General features: G+C 39.0%; 1 protein-coding gene across 1 annotated transcript; it reads right to left on the bottom strand.

Annotated features, from left to right (window-relative positions):
* Positions 1-1,920: 1,920 nt before the first annotated feature.
* On the bottom strand, positions 1,921-25,609 carry RASSF6 (Ras association domain family member 6). Its single transcript, XM_053461618.1, has 11 exons — positions 25,435-25,609; positions 21,331-21,418; positions 12,200-12,278; positions 11,441-11,589; positions 9,378-9,475; positions 8,595-8,788; positions 7,143-7,244; positions 4,788-4,839; positions 4,005-4,123; positions 3,817-3,914; positions 1,921-2,402 (listed from the first exon to the last, which is right to left on the bottom strand). The coding sequence occupies exons 2-11, from the start codon at positions 21,390-21,392 to the stop codon at positions 2,327-2,329; spliced, it is 1,029 nt and encodes a 342-aa protein (XP_053317593.1). The 5' UTR covers positions 21,393-21,418; positions 25,435-25,609; the 3' UTR covers positions 1,921-2,326.
* Between the last annotated feature and the right edge of the window lie 297 nt (positions 25,610-25,906).

Raw genomic sequence — 25,906 nt, 5'->3', positions numbered from 1 at the left:
TCCTGCATGTTAACTACATCCTCTAAAGGTCTGTACATCATGTTTTTAGAATAGGGAAATGTATTTGCCCCCTCATCAGCGGAAGACAGCAGGCCATTATGACAGATTATGTATAACGGCGCAAACAATGGTACACTATTACTTAAGGAATTATCAGGCACTGCTGACGCCCACCATAAAGTCACTGGAGGAAATTAGACTCTGCTGGGTTTGTTCAGACCCTGTTGGGATCTAGAATTGCTACTCATGCAAGGCTATGCAGCCTTGCTTGCTGATCACAGCATGATCAGTGCATGGGAGATCGGAGGGAAGAGCATGAGAAACATCCTTACATCTCATTGACCTAGCACTACATGGAAAAAATACATTTACTACCTCCAAACCACTTAAGGAAAAAGTATTAAAAATACTCTTTTATGCTGCCCACACAGAGAACATTAGATAACCATGAAGTTTGTAAATATACTTTGAAATATACACAAGAATATCCTTAAGGATTCCCAAGGTGGAAAATTGCAAAAAGTAGTAAAAAAAAGAAATTGCATCAAAGGTAGAAAAAAAATACAACCATGAAGAACATAATTCTGAAAATGTGAAAATAAATAATACAAATAAGGAGACTAAAAATTGAGACCAAGTAAAAGGATTCACATTTAAAAACTGGAAACACCTGGATACAATTAACCGGCATCCTAAATCCTACAACAGAATCACAAGCAGAGGCAGTAGAATTCTAAAATTGGAGCCACAAAAATAGAATTTTCCTCTTGTTCAACACAAAATGAAGCAAGAGCTCTCATTTAAAACCTTCACTGGACACCATTAATAAGGCACCTATATGGCAGGCGGGGCTGCGCAACCCTAACTTATGGTAAGAACCTGTAAATATGCAAAGCAAAAAAATATAGAAAAATAGGAACACATAACCAAAAAAAAAAAGCATAAACACTCAGGTACATGGGTTGCTGATAGAATCGTAATGACCAATAAATACACAAAACAAAGCAAGATTACTACTTACTGTTTTATATTGCACCCTCATATTCTGCAGCACTGCACAATAGGATTTCAGTACATACCTAGCAAATATCATTCAAAAAATATGCACAGAAAAAATATACAGAAAATGGAATGCACAACCTAAAAAGCATAAAGGGCATACAGCCCTATGCCTTTTATGTTGCCCTCTCCCCTATTTGTATATTTTTGCTGTGCATATTTGCATATGAATGGAATCCCACTGATTCAGCTCCTTAGTAAGCAATATAGCCATAAAAAATTAGATGGGACTCAACAAACTTGGGGTACTTTGACGTACTGGTTGGCAAGGCAATATATGGCCATGTAGTGTGACAGAATCCCCAATAGTTATGCCTTATATAGGTGTTTTTTAAATGGCATTCGTTGGGTATGTGCTGAATTCTTGCTTTTTTGTGCATCTATTCACTCAAGTCAACTCACCTGGTAACTAAATAGTTAAAGTCATAGCTGACTCAACTGCCAACAAATTGCAATTCACCTATGCCCAGAAAGTTGAATACAGTTGAGCTGCCAGTCATGCTAATTTAAGGAGGATAGTTTACTAGAACTTCACTAAACTTAATAAGACTGCCCAACTCAACCTCAGACTTGACTGACTAATTCACACTCTAGACTACTCGGCAACCAACTCTAAATCAACTCAAAAGTAAATTGACACAACTTTAAGGGGGAATTTGATGTACAACTTGGATATTGCCCAACTCAACCTTTTTTAATAGATTAGTTGCAAATTGAGCTGACTCTGTTGGGTACTGTTGATTTGTTGACATAATGTCAGTCAAGTATCTCTTAGTGAAGTCATGTTTACTAACCTAATTTAATTAATTATCTTTTCAATAAAGAAGGCTGTCATATTAGAAAAAAAATGATTCCAGAGACTTTGAAATAGTTTCTTTATCCAACATTAAGTTGAGATTACCGTTGCTTATGAAAAGACGCTTAAAATCAAACATTGTTGCTGGGTAACGATACAACTTCATTTTCATGACATTAGTGCTTCAGAATTAAGATCAAAAAGGCTTATGTGATACATTTAACATTTTACAACAAATGGATTCACAAAAGAGAGACCTACACAAGTTAGCATTGATATTACCAAAGTCCAATCAAATGCTTTTATTTAAGAAGTTAATTTGGGCTTTTTTCATACTGTGTTTCACTTTCCCATCCAATATGAAATCAGAAGGATTTCCTCTGGAATCCTAAATAAACATCCATGCAAATATATAAAAAGTCTATAAATATTTTGGTTGGAGTGTGCTTGACAATCTTGTATAAAATATGGTTATACTGTAGTTTCTGTCCTTTTTGTAATTTTGCTGTTAAGATACTGTAGCAGTACAGACTTTTCTTTGACATACCTAAAAAAAAGAATACATTAAGATTAATAGTGGCAGCTTATAAGACATTGTAATTTTGCATGTATTCATACTTTGGAGCTTACAGTATAATAAAAGATGGGATACAATATGAAAACATTAGGAAAGAAGGTCCCTGCTTCACACAGCTTATAGTCTAATTTTGTCTTTTATTTAATTTTTATTATTATTATTATCTTTTATTTACATATCACGCAAACAGTTTACGCAGCGCTTAATACAATACATATATTCAAGGGATATGACAAGACAAGAATTGACAGACTAAGACAAACCGATACATTGGGTGGAGAGAGCCCTGCACGCAAGCTTACAATCTAATAGACCACAAGACCAATCCAGAAAGTTCCAAAGTAACTATACTAGTCTTGGTTATTGAGCTTCTATGGTGTATACAATCTCTGTTCAGTTTCTCTATTTTAAAAAGGCCTTTATTTAAAAATTTTGTGGACTACAACTCCCATGACCTTAAGCTAGAATGATAAAGAGGTGTTGTAGTCCACAAAAGCTTGTGCAACAGAGGTGTCATACTTGTTAACATGGAAAGTGACAGATAAGAACTATTCGGCCTGTTATGTATTGGTGTATTATGCAGTTTGTTTTGCCAGTAGATGGCAGCATAATAGAAATGTGCACTTGTTCTGTTGTGTTAGGTCTCTTGTGTATATATCTTAATCTGGTGCATGTGGTTACTGAAGTAAAGAAAAGTTATGTTCCACTGCTTGTCTGTGTTTGTGAGCAACATCTACATGACATTCAAATACACAAAATGGCCCATCTAGCCTGCTCAGCCTCTGAATACTTTTCTTAGTCCCAGGCCTTATTTTATATCTATCTTAGCCTTATCCCTATCCCATGCTTGCTAAATATTCTTCACTGTATTAATCCCATTCAGTAGGGTAGTGGATGCAATAGGGTATCACTTTTAAACCTTTGCCCCTCTAACTGAACAGATATGGTACAGCATAACTCCTATCAATATAGATTGAGCCAGACATTGACAGTTGACGGTGGCACAGCATAACTCCCATCACTATACACTGAGCCAGACATTGACAGTTGACGGTGGCACAGCATAACTCCCATCACTATACACTGAGCCAGACATTGACAGTTGTGCAGCATAACCCCTATCACTATACACTAAACCAGACACTGACATGGTATGCCTCTGCCTCTAAAACAGTCTGCCTGTGTCACAACTGTCCCTTTAGCAGCCTGCCTGCGCTACCGCTGCTCCTTTAGCAGCTTGCCTGCCCCACCGCTGCCCCTTTTTATTTATCTTTTCTGTCACCATCAGTTTCTACTGTAGCCTTTAAAATCATAGATAGATAGATAGATAGATAAAATACACAACAATGATTCTAAATAGATTTAATTATTAAAATATTCATACTTATCAATAGTTCTCTTAATTTCCCTTTCCTCTTCTTCGTTTAACCTTTTCAGAATTGATTGCAGAAGCGGTAGGCTAAATTTAATGTATTGTGCTACCTGTTGAAAACATGACAATGGTAAAAATCCTCATTATATTAGACATTAAAATGATGTGATGTCATTGCAATGATAATATTTTGTATGTACATCACTACTAATTTCTTCTACTTCTTTGTCCATAAGGAACATTTTCGCTATTTTTCCTGAAGGGCCTTGCAGAAGTCGTTCCCAAATTGGGCAATCTGTGCTCTTCAATTTTTTCTTTTCTGCAAACAAAGCAGGAAATATATCCAAAGAATGAATGTGACATTAACTACATAGGAAACAAAAATAAGACAAGCACTGTTACAGCAACAATCACAATAAATGATTAATACTTATGTTTTAAATTGCACACTGGTCATTGCTTTTGCAAAAAAAAATATTAACTACCTACATTTTAATTTAGTTAAATAACATACTGTAAATGCTCAGCAGAGAATGGTACATTTGCAGACAGTATCCAATATTCAAAACAATTTGCTAAACTGGACTTATAATGAACTTTAACAATGGACCCAAGTCAAAGCAAAATGCATAGAAAGTTACTTAACTCGGAAACATAGCTTCTCCAATAAACATGTGTTGGACAGGAAACCTTATTCAGGTCCACTGACCTTTAAGCTAACTATAAATCAGTAAACAGTAAAAATGATTATGTATAAGAAGCAAGAGCTTCATCCTCAATGAAATTTATTTTTTAGACATTTACATATATTAATCTTGACAGTATTGAAATTACTTTATGGTCATTAGCAGGGGTAGGCAACATTAGACTTTCAATAGGCACAAGTGATTTTCAGCCAATTTGCCAATAGTGTCTAATCCTGAACATTGAAACCAAGCATACCAAATCCACATTTGTAATTGTAATTAAACAGTAATACTTACCACCTGAGGCATGGATTATGTACAGTGCAAACTCATTGGGGTTATTTTCAATCTAAAAATGATTTGAAGTCTGATATTAATTGTTGTAGATTACTGGTACCAGGGGTGAAGCAAAATTAGTGATGCAGCTAGATTAAAATCAGTATTTTTTGCAACTTCCTTCCTTTTGAAAACAAACTGAATTTTATTATTGTCTAAATGTGATGTCTTTATATGCATATGCGCGCTATAGGGACAAAAGTATTGTGACACCAGAACATTACACAAATAGAGCTAACTGGGACATACCAAGACATTTTGGACAATGCCATGCTTCCAACTTTGTGGGAACAGTTTGGGTAGGGTCCTTTTTTATTCCAGCACGACTGTGCCCCAGTGCACAATGCAAGGTCCATAAAGACATGGTTGGATGAGATTAGTGAGGAAAAACATGACTAGCCCGCACAGAGCCCTGACCTCAACCCCATGGAACACTGTTTTCAACTGGTACGGAGATTGAGAGCCAGGCCTTCTTGTCCAACATCAGTGCCTCACCTCACACATGCTCTACTAGATGAACGTGCAAAATTTCCAACAGAAATACTCAAAAATCTTGTGGAAAGCCTTGTGAAAGCTGTTAAAGCTGCAAAGAGGGGACAAACTACACATTTATGTCTATGTATTTAGAATGCATTGGCATAAAGGTCCCTGTTGGTGTAATAGTCAGGTGTCTGAATACTTATGTCCATATAGTGTATGTGTATATATATAAACATATATATATATGTATATATATATATATATATATATATATATATATATATATCCATACATTGAAGGAAAACAATATTTGATCCCCTGCTGATTTTGTACGTTTTTTTGCACATGATCAGTCTATTTTTTTAATGGTGGTTTTTTTTTGAAGAGTGAGAGACAGAATAACGCTCCACCATGGCCAAAACTCTCCACCATGGCCAAGACCAAAGCGTTGTCCAAGGATGTTGGGGACAAGATTGTAGACCTACACAAGGCTAGAATGGGCTAAAAGACCATTGCCAAGCAGCTTGGTGAGAAGGTGAGAACAGTTGGTGCGATTATTCGCGAATGGAAGTAACACAAAATAACTGTCAATCTCCCTTGGTCTGGGGCTCCATGCAAGATCTCACATCGTGGAGTTTCAATGATCATGAGAACGGTGGGGAATCAGCCCAGAACTAAACTGGAGGATCTTGTCAATAATCTCAAGGCAGCTGGAACCATAGTTACCAAGAAAACAATTGGTAACACATTATGTCGTAAAGGACTGAAATCCTGCAGCGCCCGCAAGGTCCCCCTGCTCAAGAAACATGTACAGGCCCGTCTGAAGTTTGCCAATCAACATCTGAATGAATGAGGAGAACTGGGTAAAAGTGCTGTGGTCAGTTGAGACCAAAATCGAGCTATTTGGCATCAACTCAACTCGAAGTGTTTGGAGGAGGAGGAATGCTGCCTATGACCCCAAGAACACAATCCCTACCATCAAACATGGAGGTGGAAATATTATGCTTTGGGGCGTTTTTCTGCTAAGGTGACAGGACAACTTCACCTCATCAAACACACAATGGATGGGGCCACGTACTGTCAAATCTTGGGTGAGAACATCCTTCCCTCAGCCAGGGCATTAAAAATGGGTCATGGATGGGTATTCCAGCATGACAATGACCCAAAACACATGGCCAAGGCAACAAAGGAGTGGCTCAAGAAGAAGCACATTAAGGCCCTGGAGTGGCCTAGCCAGTCTCCAGACCTTAATCCCATAGAACATCTGTGGAGAGAGCTGAAGGTTTGAGTTGCCAAACCTCAGCCTCAAAACCTTAGTGACTTGGAGAGGATCTGCAAAGAGGAGTGGGAAAAAATCCCCCCTGAGATGTGTGCAAACCTGGTGACCAGGTTTGCAACTGCCACGTCCATCTATTACATTATCATGCTGTCTTTCTCTGAGCTTTATGATTTACCCATTTCTATCTAACTTGTGAGCTTGAGAGCCCTCTTTACTTAATGTATTTTTTTCTTATTCTGTTAGTTCTAGCTTTGAATGTATGCAGTGTAGTATTGCATAAATTGTTGGCATTATATAAATAAAAAACAATTAATAATAATAATAATTACCATTTCTGCTATTGAAATTGTTTCACAGTTATGGCTGCGTGATCATGCTCATTTAGACAACTAAACCCATATCTGTAGCTAAATAATCTATGCCATACCTAAATAACTGTGAAATATCTACACGTTTACAAGGATATTCAAAAAGTATCATCATAGAAAATGAAAATGATAGGTGGATGTTTCACAACAGCAGTTTAATTAAAGCTACATGTTACAATAAACATTTACCTTGAACTTGTGTAATAGTTGCTCAATTACTTCTTTTGTTGTCATTTTGCTGTTTATCATAACTTTTGTTTCCGATCCAAAAGCTGGAGTAAAAATTGAGGTCTGCAAATAAATAAATCCAGAAATCAGTAATGCTAATTTAAAGGACATTGGTATAAAAAAAAACGTATGCAGGTTACCGAAATACCTTTATTTTTAGGCAGTATATAATTATAAATAACGATTACTCAAAACAAACAGACATCTTGTTAGGTACCTTTGCTACAACAGACCCTGGCAAGTCCTAATGAAATATGCACAGAAGGTTGTGGTGACTCTGGCCATGCAGCAGCAATTTGCGCCGCAAATACCCTTAGCTGTAAACTATCTGCCGTCGCATTGACTCTGAGTAAATATGAGTGCTTGCCTGTGAAAGACAAAGCATGTGATACATACACACTGAGAGAACAAAGACACAACGTGAATGTTTCACTCATGTTATTATGCTTAATGTGGAGCCAACCCCAGTGAATGTCTCCACAAGAATGATGGAGCAGGCCCCCTGGGAGCTAGCGTAGCTGAGTGGACAGGGCACATGTATGAGTGGGGGTGAGTGCGGTGTGATTGGTTATGTTTATATGCGGGGGGTGCGGTTTGTGTAGGGTGTCTGTCATTAGCATAGGGGTCAGTCATTGCCACTTTGGTTCTGCAGCTAGCATCAGCTTCCCTCCCTCCCTCCCCTTTTTTGTTTATCTAACTCGGAGATTATAAGTGGATGAGAAAGGAGGCGATTAGAAGATTTTTCCGGTGTATGGCTGGCATGGACGGTTTTTGGATATTTCTGTATTAGCTTACTGAATTGTGTTAAGTTAGTAACATAATGTTAGATTATTTATATTATGTTTTAATGTTTATGGTTCTTTTTCTTGGCTAATACAGTATTTGAAATATGCAATAAAATGCTGTGGCCTGTTTACATCCAAATCTGGTGTCTGTGTTTTATTTGTAGTGGTGTTATTAGGTCAAGTATCTCCTAGCACTGTCCCCCCTACTTTCATACATGAGTTAATGCGGGTGAGATTTATGGAAAGTTATGTCAATGATTTAATTATGCATCATGCAAGGATACGTTCAGCGTTTCTTGTGGAGAACAACACACTGGGGCCTGGTCTTTATAAAGCACAGTATAGTCTGTTAATTAAAATGTTCAACTCACTCACAAGCTACCTGTTTAGACAACAAACAAAACTTCTCTTTGTATCTCTCTCACTTTTTTTCTGTCATAAATGTATATAAAGAGGGGTACACTAAACACCCGTTCTATTAATATGTTTGCATAATGAGATAACATTTAATATTTTATTCACAATTGATTTATTACTACTGCAATTTTGAAGAAGAAATATTAGTGAAAATGGGTTTTCGACTGCATAAGAATTAGCAGTTTTATTTTATTCTACTTCAGAATCGTACCTTATAGTTGTAAAAGTGTCCGTTAATGGAAAACCTATGTTGCTGTAGATGTTCTCTGTCAGGTGTGTTGGGTTTAACCCTCCTTTTTACCAGGGCAGCATCGCTCATAGTTCTGTACAATGATGGTGAGTCAGGAGCACTATCATTGAAGGAAGGCTTCAGAGTGCTGCTGTCAAAATCATAACTTCTGTAGTCTTAACAAAACCAATAAATACAAAGATTATACAGATTATTCAACTAACTGAAAACACTACATTTATTATTTATTAGTAATAATAGAAATTACTAGAAATAATGGATGACTATTTATTACTATTACCACAAAGAACAGTCATTAAAAACTGTAGTTTTATTGTTGGAACATGTTTATAAAAAAATACCATCTAGTCCTCACAAAGTATGCACAAGGGTATTTATGATTAATAAGTTATACCTGGACAAATAAAGATGAAAAAATGACAATGCAAAGATATTATGCGTGTGGAAAATTAGAATGGTAAGTTTAATAACATAATATGCAGGGGAAACAGTCTTTGTTCCATGGGACCAGATTTAGATAAGGTAAGATAAAATTACTTTTGTGTTTCTATTTGTGATTAAAGGGGACCCCCACCATTTTTCCCCGCTACATGGTATTGTTGAATGTTTAGTAGGGTACCTAGCACTGTGTGCTAAGTACGTTTTTGCTACATATAGCATAAGGCCAAGAAAAGGTTCTCCAGTGTTTGTTAGAGTTGCGTGTGGCCTTTTCTCACCGGAGTTTGGACACTAAGAAATAATTACCTTTGTTATCATCCATTTCTTCATCTGAATGCCGTGTTTGCTCCTCTATTTCTGTAATACGGTAAAGGTCATCAAATTCCCCCCAGCGCATCATTCCACTGAAATAACAAGTCAAATCTTTTTATAATGAAATGTTTCATCAAGCAAACTCATTTTCTTTGAAATACCTTTTTTGTAAGGTGATAAATTCCTAGATTTGATGACGCTCAGATAAAAGTTACGGATTCTGTTTTTTGGAGAAAAGTAAGCTTTCTTACTAGCTTTGTTATTCAAAGGCTAGTTGCCTGCCACAGTGCCACTTTCTCTTTCTCTTTCTCCAAACATATCAAACTTATACTCACTCTATAGCTAGGATAGGGGTTTCATTCAGCTTCCTACTATTTCTGCTACTAATCATTGGACTACTATCCGCAGGGACTTATCATGGCTATTGTAAAAATGGCCTATTTACAAACCCTGGGAAATTGTGTACGGCTGTACATCCTTGTGTGTCTAGGAACATGTTGCTACCCATGTAGGCTAAAATGTGCTAGATTTTGTGGGAATTTTTATTTCAATGCGCCAAATGTTTAGGAGAAGGCTACAAAGGCATGACTCACTAGTAGGAAAACATTCTACATGGAGCTATATGGCAAATACTCATTTAGTTCTTGAATTTTCCTTTATAACAAATTACTCTTTGATAGCCGCCTTCGACACAGTCGACCACCCTCTTCTCCTACAAACCCTCGATGCTCATGGCATACGTGACGTGGCTCTTTCATGGCTTAAATCCTACCTTTCTAACCGTAGTTTTAGTGTCTCATTTACTGGAACTTGCTCCTCTCCCCTACCGCTATCTACTGGTGTTCCTCAAGGCTCAGTTCTTGGGCCTCTGCTAGTCTCCATCTACACTTCTTCACTCTGCAAACTTATTTCTTCCTTTGGTTTCCAGTACCAGCTATATGCAGATGACACCCTATATTTCTGCTCCTGACCTTTCCCCCTCTCTTCTAACTCACCTCACTGACTGTCTATCAGGAATTGCATCATGGATGGCGTCCCGTTACCTAAAGCTCAACATCTCTAAAACCGAACTCATGGTAATCCCGCCATCTGCTATGTCCACTTTTCCTGACATCTCTATTACTGTTGATAACTCCACTATCCAGCCAACAGACCAGGTTCACTGCCTTGGTGTTACCCTCGACTCTGCTCTCTCCTTCATCCCTCACATCCAGTCCCTCACCAAATCTTGCCGCCTCCACCTGAAAAACATCTCCCGAATCCGCCCTTTCCTCACACAAGATACCACCAAGTTACTAATCCACTACCTTGTGATATCCCGCCTGGATTATTGCAACTGCCTACTAACCGGTCTCCCCCTCTCCCGCTTTTCACTACTTTAATCTATCCTCAACACTGCAGCTAGAGTAATCTTTCTCTGCCGCCGCTCCTCATCTGCTGCTCCACTATGCCAATCACTTCACTGGCTCCCCATACCCTTCAGAATCAAATTTAAACATCTAACACTGACCTATAGAGCCCTCAACAACTCGCCACCCCCTTACATCTCTACCCTCCTATCCAAATACATCCCTACCCGCCCTCTTCGCTCCTCTCACGACCTGCGGCTTTCTTCTACTGTTGTTACTTCTTCCCACTCCCGTATTCAGGATTTCACCCGCGCCGCTCCCCTCCTGTGGAATTCCCTTCCCCGTTCCGTCAGACTTTCTGCCTCGTACGCGACTCAAAACCTCTCTGAAAACCCACCTGTTCAGGGAAGCGTACAATATTCCATTACAGTGCTCCCAACCGTCATCCTAATCACAGCCATTGGAACAAACAGCTTCCACACATCAGAAGCAGATCAACTCATCCTCATCCAAGCTGTCCTCTCCTATTGTCTCACTCCCCTCAACCACCGGCTAGATTGTAAGCTCGCAAGAGCAGGGGCCTCTTCTCCTTTGCACCAGTTTGTTATTGTTTGTGTTATTATGTGTTTATAAAATTTTCTAATGAATGTAACCGCGCTGTGGAATCGGCCGGCGCTTTATAAATAAATTTAATGTAATGTAATGTACCTTTTGGTCATGCTGGAACCAATAACCTCTGGCAGCTGAATCGATTCAGAGGAGAGAAATTTCTCATCTTGCATTTTGAATCTGATTGGCCGTTGAACACCCCAAAAAATCTCAATAAGTCCAGACGCAACAATTTGTCCACTTTCATCCTGAAATGAGATATGTAAACTCATGTATACCCTCAAATTGCGGTCTTGAAAAATACAGACTTTTTTTTTTTTTTTACATGTATTGTTATTCTGACAGAAACCATTTAACTATACTTCACTATATATCATACGGGGAGACTATAAATTTCTCCTGATAATCAGATATGGGTTCAAAGGCTACTGGCAAATATGTAATGTGTTTAAGCTTAGGTATACTTACTCTTTTAAAACTAGATCTCTAGACTTTAAAATTGTTTTAACCGGGCTCTCCTCCATACCCTTTGCTTCTGTTGTCCAAATTATTATGTTATGCACTACTTATTATGTCCTGTTTACCTACTGTACAACACTGGGGAATATGATGGTGCTTTATAAATCAATATATAATAATTAAAACATACAATTTTGTTTTAAACCTAAATAACATAGCAAATATGCCATTTGTTATCAGTAAAATGGAGAAAATTAAAGCTCTACTATTATTGCAATACTTTAATTCTACAGGAAATTAGTTTCCTTTCCAGTTGTTACTGGATTTAATTACGTAATACTTAACGCAACTTAATTATCTATTCCTAAATAAAAACTGAATGGATAATGGTGTACTCACTTGGTCATAAGTTATATATAAGTTCTTTTGATCCTTAAAGTAACAGTTATACGTTTTCAATAATGAATCAAGTTGACTCCTAAAAAAGAAAAAATAGTCAGGCAGTGGCATATTATGTTGAGAAAACACTGTTAAGATTACTAGTTTTAATACTCTAAATTCTAAAATGGTACGAAAAATAAAGACACTAAATGCTAAGGCAACACAGCCTTTCAACACATCAGTATCCTCTTTTTTTGTGTCACCTGTGTGTCAAGTTTACTTTGGAGGAGGTTTAAACCCATTTTTTTTCATTTTTGACCAGCTTTCTAGGTACACATCATTGTTCTTTTTCTGGTACATCATACAGGAATCTGGTCCTATTTGTAGTAACTGTGTTTTCTGATTTGGCCAGTCAACTCCATACATTTTGTATTAAGGTTTAATTATCTTTTCCAAAGCAATTGTTTTGCATAGAGCTGCATATGGAATATTTTCCAGTACCAACGTTGTTAGGTAATCATGAAGAAACTGATGCACCAGCAGTGTTGGATTAAGATAGCACTGGAATCTAGGTTTCATACCAATGTCACGCCATCCTCACTGCTTGCAAAATAGAGGAGAACAGCAAGTATTCAAAATCTTGCAATGCTGCCCATCCCAGCTCCAGCACACAAACACACCATTTGCCAATTTCCCTTAGCAGGAGTCTAATTTGTATAAAATTAACCCCACTGCATGCAGATAGAACATTTTGATCATGTACGTGCAGTATTCTAGGGTAAAAGTGCTACTTGTATCTGATACGGTTCCATTATTATGTTTGTTAATGTTGTTGTGAACTGAAACACTGGATTGGATCCAGGCTAAATCAGCGAGACAGCTCTAAGAAACCCCCTACAAGGGCCAGCTCAACATGCCAAAATATAGAATCTGAACTGTGTGGGATGAGTTCTCTAATTCCAGGTGGCTTGCTGGAGGAAAAGTCCATGTCACTGCTCCATTATACTGTGTATGGCTCAATGGGAATGGGAATGGCTCTGACACTGGGGGGTCTCTGCTGGCAGAGGATTATATCTGTCTAACTTTCAAACTTCACTATGGTAGGCATGTGCAGGAAGATCTAATGAGCTGCGGTTCACTGGTGTTGTTCTTGGGGTGGATCCATCTCTCTCCCCTCTTTTATGCTCACCAAACAAGTATTAAAACAAAAGGAAGCAGAGATGAAAGATAAAAGAGATTGCAGATGAAAAATAGGGGTGGAAGGAGAGGAAGAAGGAGACAAGCGGTCACCAAGATTTTGCATGTGCTTTTAAAGTTAAGATGCAGTGTTTATCGAGTTATTTTGTCAATCTTTACTATAATATAACCATTTTTGGCTAAATAATCATTATTTATTATTTAGGAGATGTCTCTATAAAAGACATATTCTAGAATCCCAGCTGGTGCTCTTCTCACTCATATATATCTTACCTGAAACACCTGATTGAATACCACTAAGTAATCACCAATATAGTTGTCAATTTTAACTATTTGTTTACCAAAATTAGTGAGTCTCTACAATAGAATCTATGAGATGTAATATTTAAAATATATTTAAAGAGATCCCATGCCAGTTAATTTAGGTAAACAAATAATATGGTTACTGCATCACACTGCGCACGCAAAGCTGAATTAGGACACAGCGCATAGGTACCACATTAGGGCCATCTAATGCATGCACCTTTAGATATAAAAAGTATGTTAGTATGTGTCACGGTCCGTGTCACGGACCGCAACGCAGCAATTCCCCCGAGTACCCGCGGCTAGCGGGTACTCGAAACTTACCTCTCCCGCAGTTCCAGGACCTTGCTTCGAGGTGCCAGCATCCAGCAAGCACCCGGGGCAGGTCCTTCCAGATATCCCCATCGCAAGTGATGGGCGGTACGTACGGGGGCGAACCACGCCCCCTCTCTTATAGCCTGCCTCCCTGGAGAGGACGTAACGTAACTAACGTTACGTCACCCGTTGGGGGCGGAGTCTGGTCTCAGCGGCAGATTCAAAAACCGAGCACTGACTTCCCTTCAGTGCTCGGTTATTGTTCCAGCTGAGCAGTGCATTACTAGTTTACCTTACCTGATTGTCTCTCCGTTGCTGACCTGTGCCTGTCCCTGACTTCGTTGCCTTCTCCACTCCTGACCCGGCTTGTCTGATAATCTTCTCTGTTGCTGAACCGTGCCTGTCCCTGACTTCGCTGCCATCTCCACTCCTGATCCGGATTGTCCGATAACCATCTCCGTTGCTGACCTGTGCCTGTTTTTGACTTCGCTGCCTTCTCCACTCCTGACTCGGCTTGTCTCTTTGATTCATCAGTGCCTTTTCTGCATACTGGGTTCCTCATTTGTTTTCTCAAGAACTTTGTGACATAATAACCGAGCCAGTATGGAACCCGCAGGATTGGCTGAAGCTGTTGCAGCACTTACCCAACAGATGGGTACGTTTACTCAATCTCTGCAAGATATCCAGACAGGACAAAATCAGCTCAGACAACAGATGCATCACCTGCAGTCCAATCCTAATGTTCCAGGAGATCCGTTCCAGGCTCCCTCTATGAGTCAAGAAAATATGGGTTTTCAGGGAGCATCCGCCCCTGAACCACCAATACCTATGCCTGAAAAATTCACTGGTGACCGCAAGAAATACACCACGTTCATGACATCATGCCAAATAATGTTTAATCTGAAACCAAGAACTTATACTTCAGACTATATTAAAATTCACACGGTCATTGCTCTGTTGGCAGAAGAGCCCCAGCTCTGGGCCCACCATCTACTGCATAGCAACAGTCCTATATTGGAGACATGGGCTTCTTTCCGCCAAGCCATGGACGCTCTGTATGAAGACCCTTTTAGGACCACCTCTGCTACCAGTACATTAAGAGCCCTCAAACAAGGCAAAAGACCCGTGGAAGAATATATAGCTGAATTCCGACGTGTTTCCATGGAGACTTCATGGAATGAATCAGCGTTACATGATCAATTCCGGTTGGGGTTATCTGATAACATCAGAGACGAATTGGCTCGCACCAGCATTCCTAATTCCCTCGATGAATTTGCCAGACTCTCCATTCAGATTGATAGGAGACTACGGGAAAGAAAGGCTTCCTTCTTCTTCATGGTCTACCCTGCGACCTCCCATAAAGACAAGTCCTAAGGAACCTCCTGAAGAACCCATGCAATTGGGCCTCATCAAAGGTCCCCTATCCACAGCAGAAAGAGAACGTCGTACGACTCTTGATCTGTGTCTTTACTGCGGTGGCAAGGGCCATTACGTCGATGAATGCAGAACTAAAGCGCGTTCTACGAAGGGTAAGCTCAAACCCCTGTTTTCCCCCTATACCAGCAAAAGACCTCCACATTTCTCAAACCATCTGTCCCTTTCCATATCCTTACAGTGGAAAAAAAGAACCCTCGCTTTGGAAGCTATGATTGATTCAGGAGCCAGCAGCAATATACTTGATGCCAAGCTCATTCAACGTCTTGGAATCACCACCCGGAAGAAAACCACCCCAGTATCCATTCAACTTGTAGACGGAAGCCCTCTGAAGACAGGTCCTATCACCCAAGAGACTATACCACTACGCATATATATTTCTCCCGATCATAGTGAGGATATTGTGTTTGATGTGGTTCCTTCTCCAGTTTTTCATGTCATATTGGGACTCCCCTGGTTAAGAACCAATAATCCTGTTGTCAATTGGGAGAAGGGCTCTGTTCGCTTTTTTGCTAATAAAGGTTCTGTTCATCACAAACCCTCTATGTCTATCAATGTGGCTCACGACTATAGTTCTCTACCCGTTCCCAAGATTCCATCTCATTACCATGAATTCGCCGATGTATTTGAAAAGAAAGGAGCAAACTGTCTTCCACCGCACAGGGAATATGATTGTCCCATAGAACTATTTCCGGGTGCACCCATTCCATTCGGTAGAATTTATCCTATGTCTGAACCCGAACTCATCACCCTCAAGGAATACATAGATGAGAATCTTGCCAAAGGGTTTATACGACCCTCCACATCTCCTGCTGGAGCGGGCATATTCTTTGTACCAAAGAAAGACGGTGGATTAAGACCTTGTGTGGATTACAGAGAACTGAACAATGTAACTATAAAAAACAGATACCCCTTACCCTTAATTCAGGAGTTGATGGAACGTGTTCGCTCAGCATCAGTGTTTACAAAGATTGATTTAAGAGGAGCATACAATCTGGTTCGTATCAAAAAAGGTCATGAGTGGAGGACAGCATTCAGATCACGATATGGACACTTCGAATATATGGTGATGCCATATGGCTTATGTAATGCACCTGCCACTTTTCAACACTTTATGAATGACATTTTCAGAGACATGTTGGATCAATTCGTGGTGATATACTTGGATGATATCCTGATATACTCCTCCTCTTTACAAACACATAGAGAACATGTGTCTAAAGTATTGATGCGACTAAGAGTAAATGGATTATACGCCAAACCAGAGAAATGTGTGTTTGAGACTCAATCAGTGGAATTTCTGGGCTTTATTTTGACACCTACCAAAATAATGATGGATCCTAAGAAAATAGCTACTATTCTACGATGGCCACCTCCCACAGACAAAAAAGGTGTGCAAAGATTCGTGGGATTTGCTAACTTCTATCGGAAGTTTATTAGGAACTTTTCAAAGGTCATTCAACCTATTACATCTCTCACATCCATTAAAAAGAAGTTTTGTTGGACGGAAGCTGCTCAGAGAGCATTCGACTTCCTTAAGGAACGGTTCACCACAGCGCCAATATTGATTCTTCCTGTGCCACAAAGGCCCTATATACTGGAGGTGGACGCCTCTGATTCCGCTGTGGGGGCTATCCTGTCCCAAAGGGATGACACCGACAATCAACTTCACCCAATCGCCTTTTTCTCCAGAACTCTGAACCCTGCTGAGAGAAATTATGGTGTGGGGGAGAAAGAGATGCTGGCCATGAAAATGGCCTTAGAAGAGTGGAGACATTTATTAGAAGGTGCACTTCATCCCATAACAGTTTACACCGACCATAAAAATATGGAATATTTCAGAACTGCCAAGAGACTTCAAGCCCGACTTGCCAGATGGTCTTTATTTTTCTCTCGATTCCAGCTTCATATAACTTACAGACCCGGTTCCAAGAACACCAAGGCTGACTCTCTCTCACGCATGTTTGAAATACCTACGACACATCCACAAGTGGAAGACACTTTATTGAAAGCAGGTCATTTTCTGACAATTACGCAATCATTGTGGGATCTCATCCGTCAGCATTGTGCGAACATGGATCCTTCTGAACTTTCGCAGTTACACTCTAATGGAGAGTTCTACTACCACAATGGGTTGCTCTATGTTCCTCCTGGGGTACGCCTGCAGGTACTACAGCAATTCCACGACTCCCCTGCAGCTGGACATGGAGGTATCACTCAAACCACGGATCTTATACGTAGACAGTTCTGGTGGCCTACGCTTCAAGAGGATGTACGACAATTCATAATCTCTTGTACTATATGTGCCAGAGCAAAGAACTCTCATATTAAACCTGCCGGCCTCCTGTGTCCTCTGCCGGTTCCCGTAAAACCATGGACAGATATATCCGTGGATTTTATAACAGACTTACCATCATCAAAACAACACACCACGCTTATGGTCGTAGTTGATAGATTGACGAAGATGGCTCATTTTATCCCCACCAAACACTTACCTACAGCAGACGAAACATCGGTGTTGTTTGTAAAAGAGATCTTCAGATTGCATGGACTACCGGAACGCATTGTGTCTGACAGAGGGACTCAATTTACATCCAGATTCTGGAAAGCCTTTTGTGATGAGCTTCACATACATCGCTCCCTCTCCACAGCCTTTCATCCCCAGAGCAATGGACAGACGGAGCGCACCAATCAAACCCTTGAGCAATACCTACGCTGTTTTACTTCGCACTTACAGGATGACTGGTACCAATTTCTTCCTCTCGCAGAATTCGCATTTAATAACCACATACATTCTTCAACACAGAAATCACCCTTCTTTTCGAATTATGGTATCCATCCATCCATGCTACCAGGTTCTCCGATACCCAGCTCAGTTCCTTCTGTCACTGAACAGATCACAAAGATGATTGCTATCCACAAATCCTTGCACAGCACACTTACCAAGGCTCAACAAAGATACAAAAGATTTGCTGATACCCATCGTTCTCCTGCGCCTGTATACAAACCTGGAGACAAGGTGTGGCTGTCAACTACTCATCTTAAATTATCGTGTCCTACTAAGAAATTAGGACCTAAATTTATTGGTCCATATACTATTGTTCGTGTCCTCTCATCTGCTGCTGTGGAATTACAACTACCCGGTTCGATGCGAATACACCCCGTTTTTCATGTTTCCCTCCTGAAGCCTTGGAACACCAATCCTTTCCCGGGCCGACATCCTGATCCTCCGGCTCCTATTTCTATTGATGATACTGAAGAATACGAAGTCGAACAAATTCTGGATTCTCGGAGATCTCGGGGTCGTCTTCAGTATCTCATCCAATGGAAAGGATATGAGATCAACGAGAACTCCTGGGAAAATGCTGAAGAGGTTCATGCGGATGAGTTGGTTCATGAGTTCCACTCACGTCATCCTTTAAAACCTGGTCCCCTGAGAGCCCGGAGGTCTCTCCTTAGGGGGGGGGCCTGTCACGGTCCGTGTCACGGACCGCAACGCAGCAATTCCCCCGAGTACCCGCGGCTAGCGGGTACTCGAAACTTACCTCTCCCGCAGTTCCAGGACCTTGCTTCGAGGTGCCAGCATCCAGCAAGCACCCGGGGCAGGTCCTTCCAGATATCCCCATCGCAAGTGATGGGCGGTACGTACGGGGGCGAACCACGCCCCCTCTCTTATAGCCTGCCTCCCTGGAGAGGACGTAACGTAACTAACGTTACGTCACCCGTTGGGGGCGGAGTCTGGTCTCAGCGGCAGATTCAAAAACCGAGCACTGACTTCCCTTCAGTGCTCGGTTATTGTTCCAGCTGAGCAGTGCATTACTAGTTTACCTTACCTGATTGTCTCTCCGTTGCTGACCTGTGCCTGTCCCTGACTTCGTTGCCTTCTCCACTCCTGACCCGGCTTGTCTGATAATCTTCTCTGTTGCTGAACCGTGCCTGTCCCTGACTTCGCTGCCATCTCCACTCCTGATCCGGATTGTCCGATAACCATCTCCGTTGCTGACCTGTGCCTGTTTTTGACTTCGCTGCCTTCTCCACTCCTGACTCGGCTTGTCTCTTTGATTCATCAGTGCCTTTTCTGCATACTGGGTTCCTCATTTGTTTTCTCAAGAACTTTGTGACAGTATGCACATATAATGACATATAATGTCTTCCCTTGAAGGGTCACATCTCACTTTGTTTTAGGCCTGAGCTAATTTATTTTGTGGCTATACAAGAATTTAAATTTTTGAATGCACGTATTTAGATTTTCTTCAGAAAGAGTAAATGTGTCTGTAAGACTTTTCTTTCAGACTTTTTAGTATGTTGATAATGTTTATTTGGTTACCAATGTTTCTGTGAAGAATATCACAGATCAATAGAAAGTGCTTCCTAACACTAAGCCAATCGTGTGTCTAAAAATACAAGCATTGTAGAGAATTCTTGATTCAACATGCCTACCACTCTTAAGCAAACTATTTTGGCAACTACATGTCCTGAAGGCAAAATTCCATTTTCTGTGAACAGCAGGACAGTTTAATGCCAGCAAACTAAACTTAATGTAGTTGTCAGTTATACAAATAGTACTGAATTAGTCAATACTGGCACCAAAAAATGGCACATTTAGAAAAGTACATAAAACAAGAATTGAAATAAATAAAGATATGGAAATCTGATATGTTATTTGTCACAAAAAAGAACATTATTAGTAAGGAGCTAACACCATGCAGGATTAAACTATTAACATATATACATTAACATTAAAATATTAGACTAAACGGAGTTTAAAGAAGTCTACTGGACTAGTAGAAAGATACGGTGACTTGGAGGAATTTGCACAATGTGGATCAAAATGTTAGAAACAAGCACCCTAATGAGGCATCCGAAGATTGAGGTCAGAAAGTCAAGATTTCAGAATGTCAAAGGGCAAGCGGAGAAAATGCAGAATAAAGATGAACACAGGCCACAGACAGTACTTAGTAAGACCAGATGTCACCTGGTTTATATGCCAATAGTTTGCACTGTAGTGTGCATGCTATGCACTTGCAGCGGCTTGTTTGTATATTGGTTTTTTTTCTATTGTGTTATGTTCAGTGTTCAACTTAGAGAAACTAATGTAAGATAACCAGCAACTCAGGGTATGCTATTTGGGTTTACCTCAGTAAATCCACTGATTACTATTTTTCATGATGCACAAGAGGATAACTTTAATCAGATCAACTAAGAGTTTGGTAAAGATATTCCAATGAGGCATGGCCGGTGTCTAGGCTTATGTCCAGATTACTCTCTAGACAAACATATAGTCACATAAACATTGAGTTTCATTTGAAAAAAAAGAATCAAAACATGATAACCAAACATTACAATTTTGAATGTATCGTTCTTATTGACTGGAACAAGAGAGCTACAGTACATCCCACTTGCTTGAGGGCATAGGTGGACAAAGCTAATTTGCCATAAATCCTAGATCTTTACATCTTCTTTCTAACTTTCTGTCCCATTTTAAAATTATGTCCATTTCATTATTTCTTGTCTGGTTCATTATTTCTACATAATCTGCTCAGCCCTAATTTAATAGTAACAAAGATGGCGATGGGAATGGTTCAGAAGCCCCAAACGCTTCTTTTTTGTAAAACCATCATCAATGTTAAAACCGGTTGCAGAGATATTTGCATTTGTAAATGTTCAACAGGTGCACACGCAAATATAAGGAACGTAAATACTTTGCATTGAAAACTATTCTTAGATGAAAATGAATTTATGGACCCATGGGAAGCTCTGCTTTAAAGCTGTGAAAGAGGATTACATGTGAGTATATATATATATATATATATATATATATATATACATATAAACTGTATATGCATTTAAGAATTAGAAGTTTTGTAAATGGTGATAAGAATAAACATTAAAAGTCTTACCGAGTGATGTACTTTTTTTCACTAATACATGCAAAAGACTTGAGAGGCGAATTCTCGGCCATTCCTAGAATTTGAATGAACTATAACTCTGTAGAAAAGAATGAAATGGGTTAATTTATCTTCTGGTATATGATAGTTCCTGCTATACTATTTGGGAACTGCATTTACTATGATCTGAAATAATCAGATAATTCAGGTGCTTCCTTTCTCAGTAATACTATCTATTGATTTCTTTCATAGTGTTTAGTATTAATCAATCTTTTAACAATCACTGTATTACAAAAGCCACAAAACTAAAATAAGAAGTCTGTAACAGGGTTGCATACATGATATTACTAATGCTATCTGCATCTGCTCAAGAAGCTCCCATTGTGCAGCACTGCAGAATATGATGGCATATTGATAAAACTATACATATCAATAAGCAGGCATATATATATATATATATATATATATATATATATATATATATATATATATATATATATATATATATATATATCTTGGGGTAACCGTGTTAGTCAGTACTGCAATGTTAAACAATACCTTTTATTTATATGATGCCAACAGTTTACGCAGCGCTTAATACAATACATATATTCAAGGGGTATGACAAGGCGAGAATTGACAGACTAAGACAAACCAATACATTAGGTGGATAGAGCCCTGCTCGCAAGCTTACAATCTTGTGGACTTCCATTTTAAGGATGAGTTTTCAAGTCTATCATTTCCTTTTTATCTGTCTGGATGAGTTAGCATTTTAAGAAGTTCCCTCTCCATTTATGTTGATTTTTGGGGTCGATCCCACAAAGCACTGATCTAGTGATGTTCCGTTTAGATATATTGCAGTGTTTTTACTACTTTACTTTGTACAATAAAAGAAAGAAAGAAGAGGGGAGTAGAGAATGGGGGGGGACGACAGAGAGAGAGAGAAAGAGAAATAGAGGGAAAGCTAAATGGCTTGGTCAAATGAAGCCAGTGTATGGACGTGTTTTTATATTGTGGGATATGGAATACCTTATATTTTTTTATGTTTTGCAAGCAGTAACCTATCCCTGAGGAATACATTCAAGCTTGTATTTGCACATGAGATTAAATGTGGCCTGAAACAATAGGCCCTTTATGGGTTCCTAAAGGGCCTACATCTAGAGTTTAAAAATATTTACCTAAAGGACATCTATCATTTTTTGTTGCTTATTATTTTCAGGACCTGTGAGGACTTAAGCTAATTAAGACCTACAAAGAGTTTCTACTCTAGTTACTATTCAAATTACTCATAAATTTAGATGTTTTCAAAGATATTTTAATACATTATTATTGTATAAACTACTCTAACAACCCCTGTTCCATTGCTATTTATTTATTTAAAAATATGATTTAATATTTAAATGACATATTATTGCGTGGAATGGGGGTATTGCCTTGGATGTGACCTCACATTCTCCAGAGAGTTCGAGTGCAAATGTGAGTTTGCAACAAAGAAAATTGTATGGTAACTGTGAGTGTAACCAAGTATGAGATAGACATTATGGGGGTGAAAACGCATACCTTATACCAGGAATATATTTCTGCAAAAATCTGGAAATTATATGCCTTGGAATAAAATAAGAGTTTTCAAGGTGGATATATCTGCAAGTTTGTACTGTCTAATATATATTGTATATTCCTCATTACATGCCTCCATGCTTTAGAACGTTTAGGCTAGGGTTGAGTGTCTGTCAGGTATATTCTGCAATCTCCAATTTAATCGGCTCCTTCTCAGGACAACAACAATCTCTATCGTGGAGTACACAATCATAAATAAATAAAGAGTCTCAAATTGTGTGTATTTTAAAGTGCAGTGTGCCTTGTGGTGCTTACCATAACAAGCTGTCTCATTTAGACAAAAAAATGCAAAGCTTTGAACAATGTGAAATAGTTGTATGTAACAAGAGTAGATTTGTGCTAATAAGAAGCCATCTGTCTCTACTGTTCCGTTACCATGATCTCTGTTAAAACATAGTAGTGTCGCTTCTATATAAGCTAATCAAGTTGCTGTTCAGGCCCTTTGTATCTAAAGAGCCTCACAGAGGATGAAATGCAATCAGCTATACAAGCGGGATACAGATTCCACATGACTATAATGACTAATGACTATAATGTATCAGTTATTTGAGTTAGCGGCCCTGATATGTTCCTTTGCTTAGAGACGCTAAAATATAATTTTATATTTATCTCCTAACAAAACAACGCTTTATTTTTTAAATGCTCATTAAAACACAAGAATAACACAAGTGATTATTATTACTTCTACTCATCCGAGTTCCCTTGCTTAATGAATAGTACTGAATATGTTTGGAGCATTAAATATGCTGTAGTATACAGTAGTAGTTTTGAGGAGACGTGGGGTTTGTTTTATATTGTTCCAATTGTTATTTGCTACTTGTAGAGCGAGAGGTTGTCATTATTATATTATTATAGAGGAATTATGCGATGTTTTGAAGACATTTCCTACTGGAGCACTCTGTTGATTATATATACTGGATCTAATGACATCCCTTTTCCTTAGACATCCCTCTGAGTGATTAAACTATAATTGTTTTTTTTTTAAGTGATACTCATGACTTGCTTTTTTAAATGACACCTGAATTGGAGTCCCTTGAAGCCATACTTCCCCTGGTTCTCAGATCAGTTTCTTCTGGAAGGAAGGCATTTGGCCACTGTCGCTCCCACCCGATTCCCTATACCTATGCCAACCCACCCAGTGTGAGGCTAACTCTGGGTTTGTACACTAAACATAAAAAAGATGAATCATAATTGAAGAAATATATATAAAAAAAATACCTGTGGTAAAGGGGTTAGAAACACATTTGCTCTGTTTATATTTATAGGTATTGTTACTTTTATGGCTGTAGAAGATTTGAACCCACCACACATTCTGAGCTCATGCAAGATAAGGCTGTCTGAGTGGAAGGGGAGATCTGGGTCTAAAAGAGGGACCATTCCTACTAAATAAGGACAGTTACGACGTATGTTGAAATTTAAATGGAGAGCTTAATGTCCCTGAGCTACAGCAAAAAAACCTCTAAAAAACTGAAAAATAAATAAGAAATAAGTGTTCGTCTGAGGTACAGGGTGAAGCTGCAGCACTGCAGCTGCCCTCCTCCTCTGTGAATGGACAATTCTTGCATTGATTGGCTGCTTGACAGCTTGGCAGCCAACCAGCTGAGGGAAACATTCAGTGTTTTCTAAACCAGCATTGGAGCAGACTGGAGGAGAGTATATCACGTGCAAGAAGATGTGTTCACTTGAACACATCTCCTACATGTAAATTAGATAGGCAGTGAGGAAAGGGACAAATGCATATGGGGGATTTTGCATATGCATATGATGGCAAGATTGTCTCTTTATTAAGTGTCTATTTTGGCGTAGCTGTGTACTTAACATAATCCTTAACAGCAGATAATAGGGATCTTCTTTTTCCTGTTGACACAAACTAGTTTAACAAGAAATCTAATCAAAAGGGGCATATCAAACATCAGACTCTTTAATTAACCTCCTTTAGTAGTCATTAATTCATTGCACAGGATATAACTCCTCAAGGTATCTGAGCAAGTTCTTTTATACACAACATAATATGTAATTGAATCTTTCCTTAAATATCTAATTATTTAGTAAAATTACCGGCATTATAATAATGATTTAATTTTAAATGTTTTACAGTTTTTGACTCAACACTTGTTGGCACTCACTGTTAACATAATGAAACTTGCCGTATGCTAGTTTCGTTACTAGCAAACCCATGTCACGCATGATTTCCTAGCAATAGACAAAGCAAAGACTTTTATCTTTATTAAGTAAACACTTGCTTAGTTAAACATTTATTGAAACTTGCTTTTCTTTGATACACGCCTCAAGAAAACCTACTGATCCTTACATGCTGCCTTGTAGGTTAGTATAAAACATATATACGTATACACTGGCTTATCGTTTGAGGCTACATGCAACACAATTTACACTACACTCTGTTCAGCAATCATAGTTTTTTTGTTTCTTTTTTTAAACTAGCAAGCTCGATGAAAGTCATTGACTATTAAAAAAGGTATGTTCTCATGTTACCCTTACCTTTGTCTTCTCGAGAAGCTGGAGATACATTGCATTAACTTCTTCACATTGCCCCCGAGTCAACATGACAGAGTCCAACTGATCTTAAGGACTCACCTGGATAGTTTATAAAACATGAAAGGAAGTTAATCATTACTCTCCAGCTACAGAGGTATTGGAAACCTAAGCCACTCCCTTATGCCTCAGTGCATTTCGGGAGTGTTTACTACCCATGACAGCAGCTGATGACAAGAACACTCCCTTATATAAAGTCATACTTACCTGTGTAAGAGGTGTGGTTACTGCCTCAGTAGCAAACCTTAAGCTCGAGGGCACACATTCCTCAAAACTAAGAATACGTTTGACAACAGAATGGTTAATGAGGGGAAGCATCTGAAATTATATGACGTACCTAGAAAGTAATAATTGGATATGTGCTGTAATACCCATCCCAACATAGACAGCATCAGAATGTATTATCTAGTCAACATTT

The sequence above is a fragment of the Spea bombifrons genome, chromosome 1, assembly GCF_027358695.1.
Source record: "Spea bombifrons isolate aSpeBom1 chromosome 1, aSpeBom1.2.pri, whole genome shotgun sequence".
Taxonomy (NCBI): Eukaryota; Metazoa; Chordata; class Amphibia; order Anura; family Pelobatidae; genus Spea; species Spea bombifrons.
This window is presented reverse-complemented; position numbering and strand designations above follow the sequence as displayed.